Below are 22793 nucleotides of genomic sequence, written 5' to 3'. Positions count from 1 at the left end.
CCCAACCTCCCCCCCGGGGGCCGGCTGAGCACTTTGCCAGGGCCGGTTTTGATTCCCAGTCCGGCCCTGCACAGGGATGCTCCTGCCTCGTACTGTCAAGGTCTAAATTGTGGTGTATTTGCCTAATTTTTGGATTGCATTGGCTGTAAGACCTAAGAGCCTTCCAAAAAAGACAGCTCTATAAGAAAACCTTTACATAGGATGAATTCTTTGAAGCATACAAAGCATGGACATCATTTAGGGGTCGCCAGCTGCGACACCTGTCTTGCCCCTTGCTACCCCTGGCACTGCTTTTGCGACCACTGGTCTCAGAGGTGGCAAAATCAGTGCCTGAAACACAGGGGCTGCTCTTATTATTGGATGCTGGTTGGATCTCCACATGCCTGGTTTCTGTCAATTTTCTTTATTTTAAGAATACTGAATAATATTATTCACTATTAATGTAATAAAAAAATGCAGTACATTATCTGGAATATGTCCCTATCTAGAAGCTAAGGTAAGTAAAAAATGCTGTTAAATGTATGTTGTATGCATGCTTAATGGTGAGAGTGTGTTTATGTGAACAAGAGTGTGTGAATGTGTTAGTATGTGTAAGCATGTGTGTGAGTCAAAGTAAAGGGCAAATGGTGTGCAATGGCACTTCCGCTACCCCTGGCCTTTTTGTGAATTGGCGTACATGCTTGTTACTGGACTGTACTTGGTGAAGATTAGAGCTGGTTTAGAGGTGGAGGTGAGACTTCTAAGATGGAAGAAGTGTGGTTGATCACTGCCTTTCTCCTTTACAGTGGGTTAAACCCTCTGCCCTCCTTTGTTCTTCTCCAATAAACAGAGAGAATATGAACAGACCTCTATACCAGGCACATTAATCTTCTGAGCTCTCTTTCTCGGGTATCAAGGAAGCTGAAAGGGTTAAAAGGATCTGGCCTACAGGTAAGTGTGCTGATTTAACAACAGCCCAGTGCCTCTGACAGGCTGATAGGATTGGGGAAAATGTACAGCTGAAAGCTGGCCTGTTGATTTTGAAAGATTAGCATTAGCATGTCTGAAAAGCAGCCAGAATGGGGCAATGATAGTTCCCAGTCAGCTATGTGCCAGGGTTGCAGGGAGAAATGCCTGGCATGGCTCTCGAAGCAATACTCCAGACTCAGCTCTGGCTTATTCACTTTTACCTTAACAGGGAATCTGGAACAGACACTTTAATATGAAATGTGGCTTAGGGAAACTGATATAAACATATATATGACATTTCTTTGAATGACTGTCTGGATGTACTATTTGCGATATTATAATGCATTATTTTGCATCTAGGAATCTTTCTAAGACAATTGCTACAGCTTTGCACAGTGAAAGACAAAACTGGCGCACATATGCAAGCAATTCGGAAAATATAAGAAGCCTTTTTTTTGTTTTGCATGTAAAAGTTATGCCTCTTTTGACTCCAAGTGTCACACACGGTCTCACTAGTTGACACTGGTCAATGTTAAATTATAGAGGGAATGGTATCACTCTTACCTCAGAGGTGAGATTTCGAAGGGTTTCATTGGTAGACATCCACCCTTGGCACGGATTGATCTGTGAGCAAAGAAAAAAGTAATATTTTGAAAGAATGAACAACATTGCGGAAAAGACTGGTGATTTTTTATGATACGGTTGTTACATGAGCATTTTCCATTCCCATTGCCGTATGTGTACTAGTATAAAATTTGAATGCCTCTATTATATATGCACTCTCTACTTACTCTATTCGCCCTCACCCTATTCTCACAAAACAGATTTAATGTCCTTTAGGCTTTCTGATGCAGGTCTTTCCCCATCAGGGGATCTCTTCTCTGCCCTCTTGTAAATGTATATTCTTTTTTATATAAATGTTGCCTCAATAACAGGACAGGCTATCTACAAAAGTTAATGTTTTCTATCGAGGTTGGACATATTTTTTTGACAGCTTTATTTAGTTATGTATTTAGTCAATACAAACGGAGCAAAGTTGAAGGTTAAGTTTTGAAATGACAACCCCCAACTTCTCCTAATCGGTTTTAAGTTAAGGCTGCAAGAAGATGCTACAAATGTCACATGTTCAGAGCCAAGTTTTCGCACATTAAATTGCACACCTTCTGTACACCTTTTTGCCTTGAGTTCCAAATAAATGGGAGGGCTACTATGCTTTCAGAGAATTCTTTCAGGGAAAGTTTGGTTAACACAAAGCTACAAGCCTGAGTACTGCCTTGTAGATTCTGCGAGATGAGGAAACGTGCTAGCTCAACCGCCAGCCACAATGACAACCACAAGCCTATAAACACATAATCCACGATGGAGCCTAATGCTACTGCGTCCAGGTGGATTACATAGAATCGTAGACAAGAAAGCGAGGGAAAGAGCTGTGGGAATCTTTACACCTGCTTCACAAAGATTTCCCTATAAGTAGTTCTGACTTAAGGCTGGATGTATAGCAGTATTTTGCAGTTGCAAACCCTGCGTTCGCAACATCACAGCATTTGTGACCGAAAAAAAAGTGTTTTGAGATTTATAAAACCCCTTTTTCAGTGGTAACCATTTATGAATCATGAGAAAGCGATGTCCCTCTATCCTAATTGCAATTTACAATGGCATGTATCAATAATGTGTGACTGAATTTGCAAACCCTTGTATATCACGCACAGGCATATCTGTTGGGAGACCTTTTGCACAATTTCTCTAATTTCATGCCCTTTGCTGGGCCTTCCAAAAAGCTTGAGGGCATATTATCAAGAACGGGCGTTACATTATCGCCCCTTTTATCGGCAGGAAACTGCCGATAAAGCAGCGATAATGTGCTTGATAATATGCTCTATGAATTCCAATTGAAGCCCATGTTAGATGTCTTCACATCTAACATGGGCTTCGATAGGAATTCATAGAGCATATTATCAAGCACATTATCACCCCTTTATCTGCAGTTTCCTGCTGATAAAAGCGGCGATAATGTAACGCCCTTTCTTGATAATATGCCCCTTGGTTTCTACCAGGCTCCTACTATATCCTATTGAGATCGTTATACGAAGGACAGGATATCCATCACGCTTGTGACGGAGTTTTCCATCTGCCGAGATCTAAATAAAGCCCTGTATCTTTTCCCACCTGGCTTCAAACCGCTATGAAGCTGCGTTTGTGATCTCTTCTGTATTTGTAAGCATTGCCGTCAGTTCACACCGCAAACATACTTATATGTCTCTCTAATGCTTCCATTATAATTACCGCAATAAAATATAAATAAAGTATGTGGAAAGCTCGAGTAAGTTTCAATTAGGGGCTAACTGAGAATAGCGCCACAGAGTCCTCTGCAAAGTGCCGCTCACATGGACAGCCCTGCACAGCATCAATCAAAGGGATGGTTAGGTATAGCACCGTTCTGAAGAACGGTTTCTGAGTGAAGCGAGACTCAGGGGGCAGCTCCCTATAGAGCCCTATACTGTAATACATGTGTACTTACAAACATTTTCACGGGGGCCACAATGTTTGGTCTTTAGTGGGACAGGGGGCCGCACTGGTGCCAGTGGGGGATGGGTTTGTAGGGGAAGCCAAGCATGTACATGTACTGGCTGAACTCAATTGCGCAATGTGAAACCGGAAAAACTGGGATAAATCCGAGCTTCTCCACTTGACCAAATTATGTGACCCTGGGCAAATGTTTTATTTCAATTTCCCTCCTTTTTCTTAATTATCACATAGGAGGACCTCGAAATACATGACTTCAGGATGCGTGCTGTTCAAAACTATCTCCTGTGCTTGGATATAATTACTAATGGCATTGATGTCAGGGTGGGAGGGTGGAAGCATGAGCATTTCTAAATTCATGCTTGAAAACGATCACTTTAAGAAATACCTCTGAATGCACTGCTATAATTTTATTTACTAAGATGAAATGGTTCTACAGGTCAATGAAATACAGTTTTCGAATTTTGAAAAGACTATCGTATTGTTACATATTTGCTGTCTTTAAAAATGAAGGTGTTCCTAAAGTTAAGGGCCTAGTTACTTCCTTATTTTTAAACTGCATTTGACCTTTAAATAAGTGCTTTCTGTATATTTATCATTTTTTAAATGTTAATGGTGAGTCCAGTCAACAGCAGCCCAGAGCTGCTGCTGCTCAGGGGGCCCATGTATTTTGAGTATCACTGCTGTAATATTTTACTAGACCGCCATTGTTGATAACGGTCCACTATGAAGTATGACAAGAATGCACCTGCCTGCAGACTGGGCTCCTTCTGCACCTTTGTGAGCTGTCTGTAGATTTAGGGGTCGACCTAGTTTTTCATCTTTCAATGATAGATAAAGGGAGTCTCCGTGGTATGGGTAATAGATGCTGCCTGCTATTAAGTGTTAGTTCAGTTTGCATCATGAGCTATTTATGAGTCAATGTCAACGTATTCAATATATATTCTGCACAGATGTACGTTCAGTGCTTTGAAACATCCATAGAGCTTTGAAACATCCATCGAGGCTGCTTCCTGCCGCGCTCCATATGTGGCATGGATACAAAAACAAAAATTCATGCAACCCTGTGTGACCTTTTTTTAACCACTTGAATGTATTTACTCCACAACGTATCCAATTATCCAATCCTCCCCACACTTTGGTGTGATCACAGTCACTAAGATATGTTTTTTGCAGCTTTGACCCAGTGGTATCTGGGAAATATCCTGAATCTATTGGCAAAAAGCAAAACTACAGCAACGAAGATCTGAAGCTTCCGCATTAGTAGCTCTTCCAGTCCTATTTTTCCAGCTGAATTCTGGGACTCATAGGGGTAGATTCATTAACACGAATTGCGATCGCAATAGTAGCGAACCAGCTATTGCGATCGCAATTCCATGAACCGCAATTCATGAAATGAAAAACAACCAAATTGCGAAATCGCAAAATAATTTTTGAGACTTCGCAAATAAAATTGCAGAATCAAGGTGGGACCCCCTTTGCGATTCTGAAAATGCGATTTTCCAATGATTCTGTGATTTCATCAGCAAAATCGCAAAATAATCGCAAACCAAATGCATAAAAAATCGCAATTAGCAAAAATCCTCAAAATCGCTATTTGCGACGTGCAATTTAAGGAGAACTCAACCCAGGTGGTAACCATAAAGTTCTAAAAAAATAAAAATTAAATTCTAACTAGCTACAGGCTGAACAAACACACTTAAGGAGACACAGTAGGAGCATGAGGACATTCACAATGCCAGGACTCTACATGGTGGTCAGGCGGCGAAGGCTCCAGGCTGCAGTCAGGAACAGACGCAGGATCCATGAGCGAATTTTCCGGCAGCGGATCACACTCCTGGGCCACACTGAGGAGGAAATCTACTCGAAGTACAGGCTGAATGGGGCAATGATTACCAAGCTCATCCGGGACCTTGACCCCCTGATGCAGTCCCCAACAAGGAGGACCAATGCCGTGCCCACCCATGTCCAGGTCTTGTGCTGCCTGCACCTCCTGGCCTCCGGAAGCTTCTAGGGGATAGTTGCAGTTACCGGGGGGATGTCCCAGAGCACACTGTCCGCTGCCTAAGGAGTTTCCTGGACACCATGCTGACCCGGATACATCATTACATTACATTCCCAACCACCCAACAGGACTTGAATCAAACAAAACTACAATTTTACAATATTGCGCAATTCCCCCATGTAATTGGATGCATTGACTGTACCAACCCATCTGCCCTCCCGCTGAGACAGAATACATGTACCGGAACCGCAAGTCCTACCACTCACTGAACATCCAGATGGTCTGCAACGCAAAGACAATCGTCACCGACATAGTGGCACAATACCCGGGGAGCCCGCATGATTCCTTCATATTCCAGCACAGCGGCATGCACACACGCCTGGCCAGGGGAGTTTGGTGAAGGACACCTCTTAGGTAAGTACACATGCCCACAAACAGTATATCGAGACCATGTAGCTGCACATAACAGGCACTGACCCTCTGCTCCTTTCATGCCAGAAACCGGTCCCCGGAAGCTTGTTTCCTTTCCAGTAAAGAATTGGCTTGGTAGTTTGGTCTGCCCTGTTCCCATGATGCACTGGGCCAGGGTCAGACTAATTTGCATGTAGCCAGGTTCTGAACTGGGATGGTGCAGTGAGCTAAAAAACGGTGATGGATCAAGCCCTGATCTTTTGACTGGGTAGGAGTGTTCTGCTTAATTCAGATACTCTGTCCATCACCACCCCCCTTTTTGAATCCTTTCATTCAGGTGGCAGCGCCTCCGGCCTCCGTGAGTACCTTCTCACCCCATACCTCAACCCTGCCACACCACAGCTACGGCGTTACAAAGCCGCACACATTCGCACTAGAAATTGCATTGAGCGGACATTTGGGCTTTTAAAGAGCCGATTCCGCATCCTACATAAGACTGGTGGGGCCCTCAAATACCAGCCTGAGGTCTGCTGCCGTATCGTGGCCGTGTGTGCAATACTCCACAATATTGCTACCAAGCAGAGGATACCTGTGGAGATCTCTGGCAGCGAGTCAGAAGGGGACAACCGCCCACCTGCACATGTGCATCATGTACGCGGGGAGAATCCTGCAGAAGGACACAGGCGCCGCAACCATATCACAAAGAACTGTTTCTAGTGCACCCATACCCCTCACACAACACTGCACTCATGCATGACAAATGTAATAATGACATGAGTCGGATTTACGTGTGACATAAATTGTTATTGTTATTTTCACAATAATGTGCCTTTACATTTTTTATTTCTAAATACATGATAACTGTATTTCCTCATACAGCCCCATGATAGAGAAGCAGGCATGCTTGTCTCATCAGCATGGCCCTGCTGCTAGAAATCATAGAGTCACTGGCGCCTCCGGCCGGACGCACCGATCGCCTCTCCACGTCCTCCACGCCACTATTGGCCCGTGATGCTCCAGTGGGCCTGGTGCTGCGGCGGCGTGCGGTTACCACCGGCAAGGACAGGCTGCTGTGACTTGATGTGCACTCACTGGTATCATCCCCCCCACTTGCTTGGCCATGGGCAGACGCCTGCAGACTGCGGACATCTGTTGTGACTTGTTCCAAGGCCCTGGCGACATCCTGGCAGCATTGTACCATCTGAATTTGCATCTCAAGAGAGCGGCGCGAAAGTTGGGATGTGGCATTACCAATCAGATGGTTGGAGCTTGTGTATGCTGACAGGCGGGTCAGCAGCTGGCGGTGGCGGCGGCGGGTGATGTCCTGCTGGGACACCAGGATCTGGCTGTTCTCCCTGACAGCTGCGGTCATGACCTGCATGCTTTCCGTGAGCTGGCTCATGTTTCGCGCTGTCTTATTGAGCTGCAGGTGGATGGCTGCCAAGTGCCGTGCCTGCTTCTGGTTGACAGCAAGCATCCAGCGTTCTATGGCCAGCCCAGGATCTCGGCCATGTTCCCCCCTGCGGGCGCGTGGTGACACGTTGCGCAGCTGCCTCATCAGTTTGCTGGACTGAGATCGCACAGTGGCTGTGTGACGTGTCTGCCTCCTGGGTGGTGGTGTGGCCTGTACCACTGCCATGGGTGTCACATGGGGTGGTTGCTGTGCTCCTGTAGCTGCAGGGGTGGCCCTGTCCACATGGGGAGGTGGTGGTACTGCTGCTGGTGGTTGTGAGGATCCAGGTCGTGGGGCAGGATGGCCCTCTACCTCGGTGTCCTCAGGGTTCTCCTCAATGTGGAGTGCCTCGCTGTCTGTGCTGGATTGTTCTGACGCACCTGTGATGTAAATGGGGGCATGATTAATGATATGTATCTTGCACATGGGATGTTGCAACATGCATGCAGGCTTGCCTTCCCTGACTGGCTTTAGGGATATCTTTCACTTGACAGGTCTGGCTGTGTGTGGCTATCCGGGAATTATTGTCACACTGCAGGTCCCACAATGCAATAGGGCATTTCAGGTGTGCATGGCCTGCATTACTGGGGTTATCAAATGGCTAGCTCTGGAGTCATGGGCATTGTTAGGGGACGGGGTCGCAGTTGCATGGCATTTACCTTGGGATTGTTGGGTGAGTCGGGAGGTGTCCAGCCGGGTGACCCCCAGGCAGGCTGCAGGATTGAGGGTGTCCTCCACCAGGTCTTCGAGTCGAGTGTTGGATGCAACTGTGGGGTCTCCTCCTCTGGTGGCATGTTTCTCCCCCAGCCTATCAGCAATGCGTTCTTTGGCACGACCTCTGAGGTCGTACCACATCTTTTTGAGCTCATCAATGGAGCGCTGGGCCACGCCAACTGAGTTCACCTTTGAGCGAATGAGCAGCCAAATGCGCCTCTTGTCGGCCTCAGGCACCCTCCGTGACTCCTTGCCAAACAGCCTGTCATGGTCCTTCGATACTCCCTCGATGAGGAACTCCAATTCCTGTTCAGAGAATTTAATTTTTCTCTTTCTGGCTGGTGCACTGCTTCCTACTGCTTCCTGGGACATTTTATTTTGTTGTTTGTGTCCTGTTGTGGTGCTGCAGGATGCATCTTGTGGAGCTCTTGCCTGTGCTTCTTCCACTCTCAGGCTCTGTGTTCTGAATGAGGGAGGGAACTGCCTACTTCCTGGTTGTGATGTCATCATTGTGTTCGAAATGCGACTTCCCGTTTTTGCGATCTCGAAATTAGCGAGATCGCAATTTGCGATTTCGGTAATTGGGAGTTCGCAATTTTCACATGGAAAACGGGCGATTCTGCGATTCTTATGTGATTTTGCAAAAATCGCAATCGGTAATTGCGGCCGATGGCGAATCACTTTTTTTAGTCGCTTTTCTTGATGCATCCCATTCTGCGAATTCTAAATTGAGATTCGGTATTTTACGCAATTTTAAATTCGCAGAATATGGGCTTGATGCATCTGGGGGATAGTTCTGAATTTCTGATGGGCTAAACAGAACTACAAATACAAGAATGCAAACTAGAAACTTGAACTGGGCTGACTACATCTGTATCGCATAGAAAAGCATGAAGATCTGTGACAATGCAAATAATTAAAAAAAATAACAGGACTTGGTGAACTACTCACACAACATGAAACTCCAAAAGAATGTGAAGAATAAAGCCAGCACTAGATGACCTCCTAGTGCGTGAGACGCAGCATCTTTTACCATTAGCTGTTCGAAGGGGCACAGTAGGAAACATATACGGGTTCTCTACCTTGACGAAAGTGTGACCCACCCCGAATAGACCATGCAGCAATTAGCGGAACAGAACTAGGTTATTCTTAACTGAAAGACCATAAGGGAGAGGTAGGTCCTCTCCATATACTTATTCTTTCTCTATGGGTACTCTGCACTAACTACTTGCAATATAGCGACTCATAGATACAGCACTGATGAATGCCATAGGCCAATAGGCCAACGGAAGGCAGAAACATGTTGGCATGAATATTTAGCTCTGTAGAGACCTGGAAGCAACCAGGTCTGACCGGGAGCTCTCCCTATGTCCCAATATGTGGTCAATGTAATAATGTCATTGTGAGTAAGATGTTTCCGCACCCTCACACTGGTAAAGACATCATTCTTAAACATAGTGCTGACTGTAACACTACAGGTGTAATTTATGCAATTCTTTGCCCATGTGGCTTGACTTATGTGGGAAGAACTTCCAGAAAAATAAAAACGCGCATAATTGAACACAAGAGCACAATATGCAATAGATCATCCACTTCCAGTTTAGCCACTCATTGGAACGAGTCATTCCACACCATACCACAACTGAGATTTACAGTATTAGAACTTGTAGAAAAACACACAGGTACAGACCACAATATTGCATTATCCCGTAGGGAAACGTTCTGGATTAAGAGACTGGGTACTTTAACACCGGGTGGGCTTAATGATCAATATGAAATGTTATGTTTTTTATAAAACATGTTTACTATTTCAAGGAATGTTTGATTCACCTCTTTGAAAATCTGTATTGACATTTTGAATATTGGTGAATTATGTGCAAGGTATTCATCTTCACATTCCATCATTGAAACAAGAGATTGCTTGACATTTAGGTTTTATGAACATTCATGTAGCTAGCAAAAGGCAGTTCAGCATGTTATGTTTTCTTTCTCTTAGCAGGATCCCACATTTTTGTCTATGTTTTCAAAAGATGTGCAAATACGAATATGAATATATCGACATGCATATAGCATTCATGATCAATTGCTATTTAAACACATGCTACGTCATCATAGCTATGTTAGCATTTATGAAATTTGGAGTTTAGCGCAGGAATACGGTATTAATTGTTACGTTTTCTTGGGATTAATTACTTTTTATTCGTACGCTATGTTTCGAAAGCTATGTTTATATTCATGCAACTGGTGTACAGGATTGACATCTAATTTCTTTGTACACATTCCCCGGTGGCGGTCGCTTTACACTTGCATGTTTATTCTGATACTTCATCTTTTTATCTTCACACAACTCGGGATGTAATTTTCACTATTCACTTTATATCGTATTACACTTCAATAGCGCGTTCACTTCATAATGGAACAACTTGAGCGGGTCTCGACAACGGTGTGCTATAAATTGAAACTGACGATGGACCGGATGTTTATGCCGGAAGCAATAGGTGAGACAGAGTTTGCAGAACGCCGCTTCTAGCGAGGTATGGGTCTTGTGGATCACGGTCATACTTTAGGCACGTCATCGTGCAACCGAGGGTTTAAGCGGATTTATTCCTGACCCGTTTCTTTACACTTATGATTTAAGGGGGCACGTTTTGTAAGAACATTCATTAACGGGAGAAGAGGCGACAGAGCATAGAAGGCTTTACATCAGGATCTGGTAAGCGTGATAAACTGTTTACAGCAGTAGGTATCATTTTAAATCACTATAGCCGTTAATTAGAACATATTAATGTTATTTACAGATGGGGGTATAACTTGCCCCGATACACACGCACGTTGCATCGTTCTATATAAAAGGCTGGGTAAGTGACCAGCTATCATTTTTACCACACTATACAGGTTAGACTCTCGTTTTAACATGCACTATGCTGATGGGACTAATAGGGTTAGGTGTATCTTGCTAAACACATCTCATAGGTAATCATCACGTCTCATGTTTTTGCACTTTCGGATGGTGGCGTCAGTGAGTTATTCATAGGTTTTTTCCTGTCTCCATACTCACTAAATTCACACAGTTTATGAAATTGGTGTCGATTCTAATTGTAAATCATGTACATAAAGTAGAGTATAATGTAAGATTATATTATTTTGTAGTGCCTAGAAACGGAACTGAGGTGCAAACTACCTGAACAAAAAGAGAAAACAAGGATTGTCCTCAAAAGTCACACTCCCCTGAAGAAGGGTCAATCTAGACCCGAAATGCATTGGGAAAAGTTATATTTTCTTTTTCTTCTTCTTCATTGACCATTGTTGTTAAAAGCACAGATAAGAGTCAATCATAAGAATTTATGTTTTTCAGGTTTCATGTATATCTTGAAAAGTTCACATGATTAAAATGCTTGAAATGCATGAGTAAATACAAAGTATCATTGAAATACACAGTATAATTTTGTTTATTAATTGTATTAGTTGGGACTATATTTGCGAAAAAGTTGTTGAAAGTCTTTAGAAACCCTTGGGACATAGGGAGAGCTCCCGGTCAGACCTGGTTGCTTCCAGGTCTCTACAGAGCTATTTTCACTACTTGTGGGCACAATCACCACTGGGATGCTCCCGATAATATTTTGAATAATCTTACATTTTGATTAATTGGTTTAACTCCAGGTGTGCAGGCTAGACAAATACATTGCGGCATGAATATTTAATCATATGCAGTGATGCATATTGGTCATTACACCCATATATGCCTCCTGTAATTACTTTTTTAGTAATTTTTTAATATACCTAGGATACCACCTGAATAAAGGACACTTTTGTGGTCTCTCCTATAGGCCAAACATACCGCTGCCGTGACACCACCGCCTGCGCACTGCCGGCCCTGGATTACCCTTGTAATCTGGCGGGCAAGAGGCCGAGGGCTTTCTGGTCTTCCTAAAACTGCTGCATCGGCAGTCTGACGGGAAGACCAACAAACTTGTAATCGGGCCCTAAGACTGAAGCCCAGGAGGAAGTCGATGGCCAGGAGGAGCCCCTGACTAACTGGAGTACAGGAACCGAGAGTGTGTGGAAGGCATCCAATGGTAAATAAAGGTAAGTAATGGGCGGACTCTAAGCCCCTTTAAAAAAATGTAGGGGCATATTATCAAGGACCGGTGTTAAAATTATCGCTGTTTTATCGGCATGAAATTGCCGAAAAAACGGCGATAATGGGCTTGATAATACGCCCTTGTTAATTCCCATAGAAGCCCATGTTTTGGTGTTAACATGGGCTTCTATGGGAATTAACAAGGGAGTATTATCAAGCCCATTATCGCCGTTTTATCGGCAATTTCATACCGATAAAACACCGATAATTTTAACACCGGTCCTTGATAATATGCCCTGTAATTCCAAAAGATTTCGCAAGCACTGTGTAGGCGATAACTAAAAATGAGGAGAAGATGTAACATCCTGTTGGTCTCCATCATGCCTGCCTCCTTGATTACTACAGTAAGTTAAAGCAATATCGTAATGCATCGAGCCCATTGTGTTCAAGCCAGTGCTCAGGGTAGGGGATGTCTGCTGTGCTAATGCCTATAAAATATTATCACAGTAATCTTTGAAGTCTGGTGCTGATAAGCATCATGAATGTTAAATGGTTCGAAATAAAACAGTAATTAGAATATAATCGCTCATCCATCCAATGTGTTGTATTACTGAGCAAAGGGGTCACACATTTCAAAAAGAGGAAGTGAAGTAAAATGCTTGCAGCTTCTTGAATAAAAAGTATTAGAGTTTAATTTTCCATTAAAAGAGTAACATAAGCACCGAAACAACTCATGGGGAAAATAGCTTACTTTGCGAGGCAGAAGACAGCAACTTGTGGTGAATTGGTGGTTAATGGGCTATTTGCTTTTTCTGATAATAAATTATGAATGATGTTCCTATTTGACTATACAAAATAACTAAAACCTACCAGGGACCCCAGAGTTTTTTGTCTGCGATAACCACGATTAATAGAATGAACACTTACTTGAAGACAACTTAGGAATGAATACACTTGTTCGTATGTGATGTCTTTGTTCAACTGGCCTGTAAAACATACATATTAAATCAATTCAGATTTAGAACTCAAAATATAGACATTTTAAGAAAGTTAAACCTTAAGAACATAGGCACTTAAGGCGGCCTTGGCAGGCACATTATGATATCAACTTCCTACGGAAATCCTACAAGCAAACCTATATTTATATAACTTCCCTGAGTTTGATGTTTTACACATCAGTGGACATAACCTAAATACATCTACACTGCTACAATTAAGGCTTTATAGCTTTAAAGACTTTACTTTTCTTAAACCTCACATATAAGCCTACAGATGACTAAAGGACCTGCGCTAGGGCAGGGAAAGACATTTTAGAGGTGCACGGTCTCAAAATATTGAGAACTAAATGTAGTGCTACATAAATATTGCAGTACAAATATTGATGAACAAAATATTGACATGGTACATATATAGGTATGTGTACGTTTACGTTACTTAACTCCACATATATGTAACGGGTTGATATATATATTTTCAATATATTTAGATGTACAGCTAAAAACAGTAAATCTATACTTATCAATACATACTGCTATATCGTGTGGCACGGAATTTTTGTAGCAGTGGCTGCCCATAATGTACAGCAGGAGTGGTGCAGGCACACAGACACACACTCACACCCAGCACATACACACGCCCATTCACAATATGCTGCATGTCAAAATACACTAACATTCATACATACAAGCACGCGCCCATCATTAATAAAAAAAAATCGTGCCAGGCAGCGGCAGTGATCTATGGTGGTGGGAGGGAAGCCTCTGTTATTTAGTGGAGTTTTCAGAAGGACGATCCTGTTGCCTCCTCTCATTGACAGACCGTGCCAAATGTCAGCCAATGAGAGGAGGACCTTCCATACCTCATCACAGAATAGGATGGGGCCAGTGAGAGTTGCTGACCCCACCTCAGTCTGCAATAAGCGTCACGCTGAATCAACTAGGTCTCCGCCTGTCAGTGATGCTCCCCCTCGTCATTAGGGGTAGGCTCACAGAAGACTTTGCCTGGCTGTGGAGGTCATACCCACCAGGCTGTGAAATCTTCAGCCCAGCACATTTCAGCTCAGGCAGTGAGATGCCTGCACATTTACCGCGCGTCAGGCATCTGGCTACCTGACCAGACCATGAAGAGTGCCTGTCAGGCTAACTTTGTTGAGCCTGACAGACCCTCATCCTGTGTCAGAAAAAGGCGGATGGCGACGGGCCTTTGGCTGTTCTGTAGTCTATATAGAGATATACAACCCTTAAAGGCTACACAATCATAAATGCTGTCAATCACTCAAACATTGTCCTTCATAAATATAAGGCAGTTAATTCATTTAATATTAACCTCTACAGAGGTGACATTTGCCGAGAGAAAGATACAACCTGATTGTCTTTTGATGTACTGGCCTTAGCCTGCAATAAAAGCCCAGTTTCACCGTATTTCCTTTTCCAATCCACACTTGAGTCCTCATATTTTTTGCCCATCCTCACTAACACTCTGTGGGCCGAATTCAGCTAAAATTGAAAACTCATTTCTTTTTGGTGCAGGACCCAATTTCCAATTAGGTCCTGCAGTTAGGAGTTCAACCAAGACGCAGCCATAGCTCCTGTCCTTACATTTTTCAGCCAGCTCACTTTGCACAATGAAGCTGCGTGTTCAACCCACTGCTCTAAAATGCTTCAGCTCACATAATCCATGATGAGGTGTGCGTCCAAAGACTGCCCATGTCCCCTTCATCAGCCCCAACTAAGGGAGTGGAATTCACATGCACAAGCTCTGAAGAGCCCGCGTATGTGAATGCACTAAATTATATTTCTAACCCTCAACCAGAAGCAGAAATGTAAGTGTGTACTCCACTGATTATGAGCTACATGCGTAGAGCAGCTTTTATATTGCAAACTGAAATATATAAGGAACAGCATGATGGTGATTGAGAACCTTATATATGCTCCAAATGTGTCACACCCTACCGCTAACTGACGTTCCTGCACTAGTCTCACTTCTTAGCTATCAAAAGAAGAACACTTAGATGAAACTCTTTGACACTATCCGAAGCTAGGAAATAGTCACTATCCAAAGCTAGGAAATAGTTATCCTTTCACATTTCTACGCCACTATTATTTAAAAGGATTATGAACAGATCACTCAGAGACTTACAGCCTGATTCATGAAGGTAAATGCGCTCGCAAAAGGGCCAGATTCTCAGAATCTGGCCCTTTGCGAGTGCAATTTTTGCTTTTGGGATTCATCATCCCAAATGCAAAAATCGCTAATAAAGAATTAGCAAATATGCGAGGATTAGCATTTCAGGAATCTCTAGAGATTCCTTAAATGCTATTCATGACACATTTAAAAATTGCGAATTAGCAATTTTGGGCCGCTATTTACCGAGAGGTCAGACCTCTCGGTAAATAGCAAAAACTTAGAAAAATGCTTTTAAAAGCATTTTTCTAAGTTGCATGTTGCACACACACATGTCCCTTGGACATGTGTGTGCGCAACACCTGTTTCAATTAGCATTTCAGGGGTGCTACAGGGTGTCCTTTGGACACCCCTGGCACCCTTAAAATCGCGATCTTATTTGCGAGTAGCAAATTGCTACTCGCAAATAAGGGATACTCCCCATTCATTCCTATGGGCCTTTTGGCCCATAGGAATGAATGGGGAGTTATTCCTTATTTGCGAGTAGCAATTTGCTACTCGCAAATAGAGAATATGTAGGAATCGCTATTTATTTAGCAATTCCTACATGAATACCGTTTTGCGAGTCCTCAATAGCGATTCGCTATGAATCGCTATTAGAGACTCGCAAAACGGTACCTTCATGAATCAGGCTGATAGTCTTCTAGAAATTAAAAGATGCCATAATCAAGTGGAATGCATTTGGTCATCCAATCAGAAGGACAAACGTACATGGGTGAAGGTAATATATATGTTTAGTGATGATCCAACTGTGTGAGTCTCAGGACAGGTTCGGGAGCCACATGACACTCAGGGGCTACAGGCATCAACTGAGGTGAATGAGTCAGTTTGTATCTGATGTCTTGGGTTTGAGCGGGCCTTGAACACTAACCACTGAGTACAACTCTTTAGCACTTGACTCTCATGGTGCCATGCAGAGAATTCCAAGGCTATCTCAGCGAGGTGGTGCAGGGAGAGTCTCAGAATGCACCAAAGCCCAAAATAGCTCCTATTTGCATCCTTTTCTAGATGGTGCTTTAACTTTGAAAAACAGAGAGCCTGATTTAGATCTTGGCGGTACCACCATCGTCCCATCATGGCGGCAGTTCCAAGTACTCCGTTAAACCACTGGCGGTCCGCCTGCTATATTTAGATGTTGCAGCAATAGACAGATTCCTACTGCCGCGATAGTGTTCTCAGCTGGCTAACAGTACTCTGTCACCGTCAGGCCAGTGGGTTTGCACCAAGCCCATTTAGATGTTCCCATTGTCCTGGCGGGGCCCTGGTGGAGGAACCCTCACAGAGTGAGGCCATGTTGGTGGGGAGACAGGTCAGTTCCACATATCATTATCTTACTACACATATATGTTGTGAATCTGTCAATAAGTATATGTAGGTAACATATAATGCACATTTTTTTACATATAGCATGGCACACCAACAACATACACACACTATTGTATGTACATCCACGGTCACCACAAGCACAACATCCACACCCACCGCCACCATAAAAATACTTTTTAATATGTCAATACAGGTGTGTGAATTTTTCCACAATAAGTCGTAAAATGAACACTTATGCATTACACATAAAAAAAATTGCATGTGACAGCAATGTAAAAATACACAAGGCTAATGCAAATGTTATGACATGATTCATAGTGAAACGAAAAAAGATCCCTTAGGGTAAATTTATATGCAAATCTTTGATACCATACATCACTTTGGACCTCCAACAAGCACACTCTTTCAACTTTTTCTCTGTTCGCACCTAAAGATTGTACCATATATAACGGGAAAACCACTATAAAAAGTAAAATATGCACATCATTTTATTAATTACATAAACACAAAATTCATTAGATGAAAAAACATAACAACAAGCTAAATGTCTCAAAGTTTCAGAAATACAATACATAACAATTTGGATCCCACATAATTAAAAAGCATACTAGAGAGTAAAAAAAGCCAGACAGGTATACTAAGACTTGACAAGCTACACATCCATTGCTACACGATATCTCTAGCATTGGAAAATGCAGTTCACAATTCACTTTTTTAACAATGCTAGGTAAACTAGTCTGGCTTTTTACGGAATTCTGTTGGGGTGAACAGTCGTGATTTTAACGTAGTGTTTGTTCTTTGAACCTTTTCAATTGACAGTCTACCTGAATGGTGTGTCCAACACTGGTGCTGTGACGAAGTGTCTGGCCCTGAAGAATTTGCCAAACATTTTGTGGCAAAGAAACATGTTGGTATTTGGTATTGGTATGCATGGATAGCAACCTGCCCGTTTTTAATTTGCAGGTCATACTTAGTGAATAATAAAGTGATTGCGACAAAAGTGTGTCTGCCAATTTTAATCACCTTTTGTCACAACGTGGAGTGTGACTATCTGTCACTTCACTGCACCTAAACATTTTATTGCTTTATTTCTTTGTTTGGACACTTTTTCTTTGGGACAAAATGACCACCGATGATGAGAAAAGTGGGCTTATCTGGTGAGTACCTACCAGTTACCCCGTTGGTGGTGCGCCCGTGAGGGGTCATTTTGTCCTCCGCACTTTTTTCACAGTAATTGGTGCTTTCTGCTTATTCAGAACAACATCTTTGTACTGAATATATTGAGAATTGTGTAAGCAATATTTCAGTCACTACCTGTTTTCTCGTAGACTGTCATTTGAAAAAAGTTTTCTTTAAATGAAAGGCAAAAAAACGTGTTGCAAACTACCTCATATGAAATAAAGAAGAGGAGTATTTGTAAAGTAGAAAACTGAAGCAATACGCATACGTTTTATTTTTAAAAGGTTTGCCTTAGAGACCGGGTTTTTCTGTGTTTATGCCCCTCAATTTCCAGCCAACATAAGTTGTTAATGGAGCCCCTCTCTGAAGCACGCACTCACCAGCACAGTTTAAAGTAAGCACTCTTGCATTGAAACAATTGATTTTTCAAGCTAAACTCTAGGCCTACTGGGCTGGTGAGGCTGATTTTTGAATGTGAAACACGTTTATATACTTTCGTTTGGATCTTATTAAGAGTGACTGCTTCACTTTCCTGAATGTTTTCCATGCCATAGGTCACTGTTGGATTTAATTGAGTGGACATTATGGCGAGCAGAAGGCTAAATGACAGCCAACTCGGTTTCTTCTTTAATAATTTAAACCCAAAGATTAACGACTGTGCTTTCGCCTGTATAGCGGCTAGATGATGTTTAAATATAATTTGACAGAGGAGCCGAGCCAGCGACCAAGATGGCCGCTTAGAGACCGGCTCCGGCCGACCTCGCTTACCCAACTCGCCATCCTGTCACGAATCCTGCACCCCGACCCGTCCTCCGGGTGGGAGAATTGAAGCGGCGCCTGCGGGAGCAATTCTGGACTTTTTTGGAGCCCCGGCGACCGAGCTGAACGCCCGAGAGTTTGCGGCCTGCAGCGTTCGGAAGCCGGGGCCTCGAGTGCCTGCGACCCCCGGCCCGAGTGCAACAACATCGGCCGCCGGATCCGCCTGGGGTCGGCCCAGCCGGAGGTCATGGGGGTCGCGGGCCGGAGCTGTAGCGGGCGCTCCCTTGCATGTCTCTGTCCCCTGTTGACTGCCAGCAGTGAGTGGAGGTGCCCCGCAGCGGATCGGTGCTTACTTTGGCACCCGGTGAGCCCTGCTGCTGGTTGCTGCCGGCCTGTGCTTCGGTGGCTGGGTCTGGGGCAGGGTGCCTGGGGGTGCTCCTTGCTGAGGGGGCCATTCTGGAGGTTCCCATTGGCAGCCCTGCCGGAGTCACCCCTTGAGGAGGGGCGGGGCGTGGAATATTCCCGCCTTTGTGGACGACTTACCTGGAGGTGTGCAGCATCATCGGGGTGTGGAGGACGGTGGCAATCCGCCGTATACTGGATGGGCGCGGCGCAACCACAGCAGGTCCTTGTGGATGAGGTGGGGCCTTGATGGTGCGAGAACTCCTGTGTTTGAATGCCTGGGGCCCCCGGCGAGTTCTCTACATTCTGGGTGCTGGCTGGTAGGGCTATGGGGTGGTTTGACACCTCCATCTTACAATGATGGCCTGCTGATAGACCTGAGGCAGGAGTGCCCTATACTGGCTTGTCCAGGTGCCGTTTCCGACTACTGCAGTTGGCGTGCGACCCGGGCTGGATCTCCGGATCGTGTTCGCCCCGGGCGAGTGTGGAGGGGAAGCGGTGATCCCCTGCTGGGGTCCGTGAGCCGGTGGAAACGCCGTGACATTGACGCCAGGAGTGCGACAGAGGGCGAATCACTAGGGGGCGAGATGGCGACGAAGACGGACATGGAGAAATCCTTGCCCAAGACCACCAGGGGGGGCCAGACAAGTCCAGTCGAATAAACTAGACAGATACACCCTGCCTAAAGGGTCTATGATCGACTCGAAGAGGGGCCCCAGGTGGAGGATCCGAGGAATGGATCTCATGGCGGCCATCACTGGAGTCCGGACCTCCCTGGGCCAGAAAATGGAGGCTCTAGACAGTTAACTGGACACTGTCTCGATCGAAATGGGGCTGATTAGAGCGGACCTCACGAAAGCAAGTGAGAAAGTTAAATCACTGGAAGTCAAAACAACAAGCCTTGTAGATGATGTGAACCAGTTGCAGCAAGAGGTGCATGATCTTAAGTCCTCCAGGTAGTCTACTGACCGGCGGCTTGATGAATACGAAGGGCGGGCTCGGCGCAATAATATCCACATCCTGGGAGTGCCGGAGAAGTCGGAGGGTCAGGCGCCGGATCTGTTTGTAGAAAACCTCATCCTTAACTATCTTAAATCTAAGGGCCTCAGCAATTTCTTCACGGTGGAACACGCTCACAGGGTCCCGGGTGGTAGGCCTTGTACCGGGCCAAACCCACGTCCAATGATTGCTCGAGTCCTTAATTTTCGAGACCAAGATGCTATCCTGCAGGCGGCTCAGGCCGCGGATCCATTGGAGTTCGAGAATGCGACCATCTTGTTCTTCCCTGACTTTACCCAGGCGGTGCAGAAGCACAGGCAGAGATTCTTGGCGGTCAAAAAGAAACTGAGGGACAAAGGCATAAGGTACGCTATGATGTTTCCGGCCCGCCTTCGAGTGGAACTTAACGGGAAAGCATGGTTTTTCGATAACCCTGAAGTTGCTGCGGACTGGTTGAAGGGTGTCCAGCGGCCGGGCCTTGAGACCCGTGACCAAGGGGAGGCCGATGAACAATGACTTTGCTAAATAAGAGGTCAGCAGGGGGCTGCGAACTGTTGGTTGGGGGTCGGTTCAAAAGGGGGCACGTAATAGGATTCCCTGCCTATATGTGTTTATAATGTTTAATATGGTGTTTGTAATGCGCAGGGGTATCCGCATAGAGTTGGGGGGGGGATGGTTGGCCCGCTGGTAGGTCCTCCTCTGTTTTCTACTTTTAGTTATCTGTAGATTAGTTGGGGGCGACAGGCACACTGCTAGTTGGGGCTGAGCGCAAGCTGTATGCATGGGTGCAGAGAGGGGGGTGGAGGTACCTGCATCGGGTATGTTTAGTTTTTATTGTATGTCGTTTTATTTCACATTGGGTGTCATCAGTCGATTCTGGAATGTCATGTTATTGCAATGTCTTCCGATAGAAGGGTAACTGGGATTTCCGCACTCAGTTGTAATGTGAACAGGCTGGGGGACAATATCAAGCGAGGTATGGTTGGCCAGTTGATCCGGAGACACTCACCAGACGTGGTATTATTGCAGGAGACACATCTCATGGGAAAGCGTTGCATGGCACTACATGAAGGGGGGTACAAACTGGTTGCACATGCTGGTTTCACTACTGGGTCTAGAGGGGTGGGGATCCTGGTCAAGAACTCCTTCCCACTAGCCGTCCAGGCCACGTGGGCCGACAATAGAGGTAGATATGTTGGGATTTCGGGGCTGTGGGAGGGGAGAACTGTCACTTTTTTGTCCGTATATGTCCCACCGGCCCTCCAGACTGACACCTTCCGTGATTTGTGTAAGATCTTTTTGACACTGCCTGTTGGGGTCTTGATTGTTGGAGGTTATTTTAATGCGGTGATGAATGGTGAGATGGATAGACACCTGGCTCGGGCTCTGCTGCCGTCCCGGAGGTGGCTGACTGATTTTGTGGAAACTACTGGCCTGATAGACGGGTGGAGGATAAAAAACCCCAGTGAACTTCAATACACACATGCCTCAGCGGCGCACAACTCCCTTTCGAGGATAGACTATCTACTGGTGCCGGCGGCGCAGGCAGTCTGGGTCCGGGAAGTACGGCACTTGGCTAGGGGAGTCTCTGATCACTTGTCGGTCTGGCTTGGTATGGACCTTGGCGGGCAGGATGTGGCTAGGATTGCCCCCATCAGCGCTTGGCGGTTGCGGGACCCTGACACTAAGAGGGAGATTGTGCGGATCGCTGACAGTTATTTTCAGGATAACGTGGGCACGGTGGACTCAAAGTGTTCCCTGTGGGAAGCTTACAAAACTGTTATTAGAGGGGCATTGCTGTCGATTATTTCGGGGAAGAAGAGGAAGAGCCGGGCTGAGGTCGACAGGGTGGAGACAGACTTACTGGCATTGGAACGGGAGATGTCGATGAACGCCACCTCGGAGGGAATGCACCGCCTCCACCTCCTCAGAGACGAGTATAAGATTCTGGCTAGGAACAGGGCGAAGATGCAACACGCGGATACCCAGAGTAGGGTGTATGAGCATGGCGATAAGGCTGGGAAATTAATAGCATGGCTGGAAAAAGGGGAGTGGGTGTCACGATTGGTACTGGTATTGCAGACCGTCGCATCAGGTAAAATAACGGATACGCAACAAATAGTGGAAGAATTTGCAGGCTACTACACGGTGGTGTATGCAGCCGAAAGCGGGTACACCGAGTCGGAAAACGCAGATATGATACGTGATATTCCGATGCCCACCCTCTCAGACGAGGACAGGGACTACCTGGATTCCCCATTCACGAACGACGAGGTGGCGCAGGCCATCAGAGGGGTTCACTCTGGGAAGGCCTGTGGCCCTAATCGGCTCCCCATCGAGCTCTATAAAGTAAATGCAAATAAATTGGCCCCCTTCCTTAGGGATATGTTCATCGAGAGTAGAGAGAAGGGTCGGCTTCCATACGATCAGAGAGTCGCCAATATTGTAGTCGTACACAAGGTAGGTAAACCGAAGACGGAGTGTTCCTCATACCGGCCGATCTCCCTCCTGAATGCCGAACCGAAGGTTTTAGCAAAATTACTCGCGACTCGACTGGTCAAGGTCATTACGACATTGATCCATCCGGATCAATCCGGCTTCATGCCCCACCACAATACCACCCTTAACTTGCCTAGGTTGCATGGGATCCTGGGTGGCGCATCGAAAATACATGAGCCGACAGTTCTGTTATCATTGGATGCCACCATGGCCTTTGATAGAGTCGAGTGGCCTTATCTCTTTGCTGTCTTGCGTGAGTTGGGCATTGGTCCGGAGTTCACGAATTGGGCCCGTCTTTTGTATTCTGGCCC

At 45.2% G+C, this 22793-nt stretch overlaps 1 protein-coding gene across 2 annotated transcripts in view; it reads right to left on the bottom strand.

The window, feature by feature from the left end:
- The window catches only part of AOAH (acyloxyacyl hydrolase), a 919324-nt gene that overhangs the window by 50062 nt on the left and 846469 nt on the right, over positions 1–22793 (bottom strand). For both annotated transcript variants that reach the window (XM_078688219.1, XM_078688220.1), the window contains exons 17-18: positions 13063–13121; positions 1513–1572 (exon numbers count right to left, since the gene is read on the bottom strand). In XM_078688219.1, coding sequence (XP_078544345.1) covers positions 1513–1572; positions 13063–13121 — 119 coding nt within the window. The remainder of the gene's footprint in view (positions 1–1512; positions 1573–13062; positions 13122–22793) is intronic.

The sequence above is a fragment of the Lissotriton helveticus genome, chromosome 4_1, assembly GCF_964261635.1.
Source record: "Lissotriton helveticus chromosome 4_1, aLisHel1.1, whole genome shotgun sequence".
NCBI classification, from domain to species: domain Eukaryota; kingdom Metazoa; phylum Chordata; class Amphibia; order Caudata; family Salamandridae; genus Lissotriton; species Lissotriton helveticus.
This window is presented reverse-complemented; position numbering and strand designations above follow the sequence as displayed.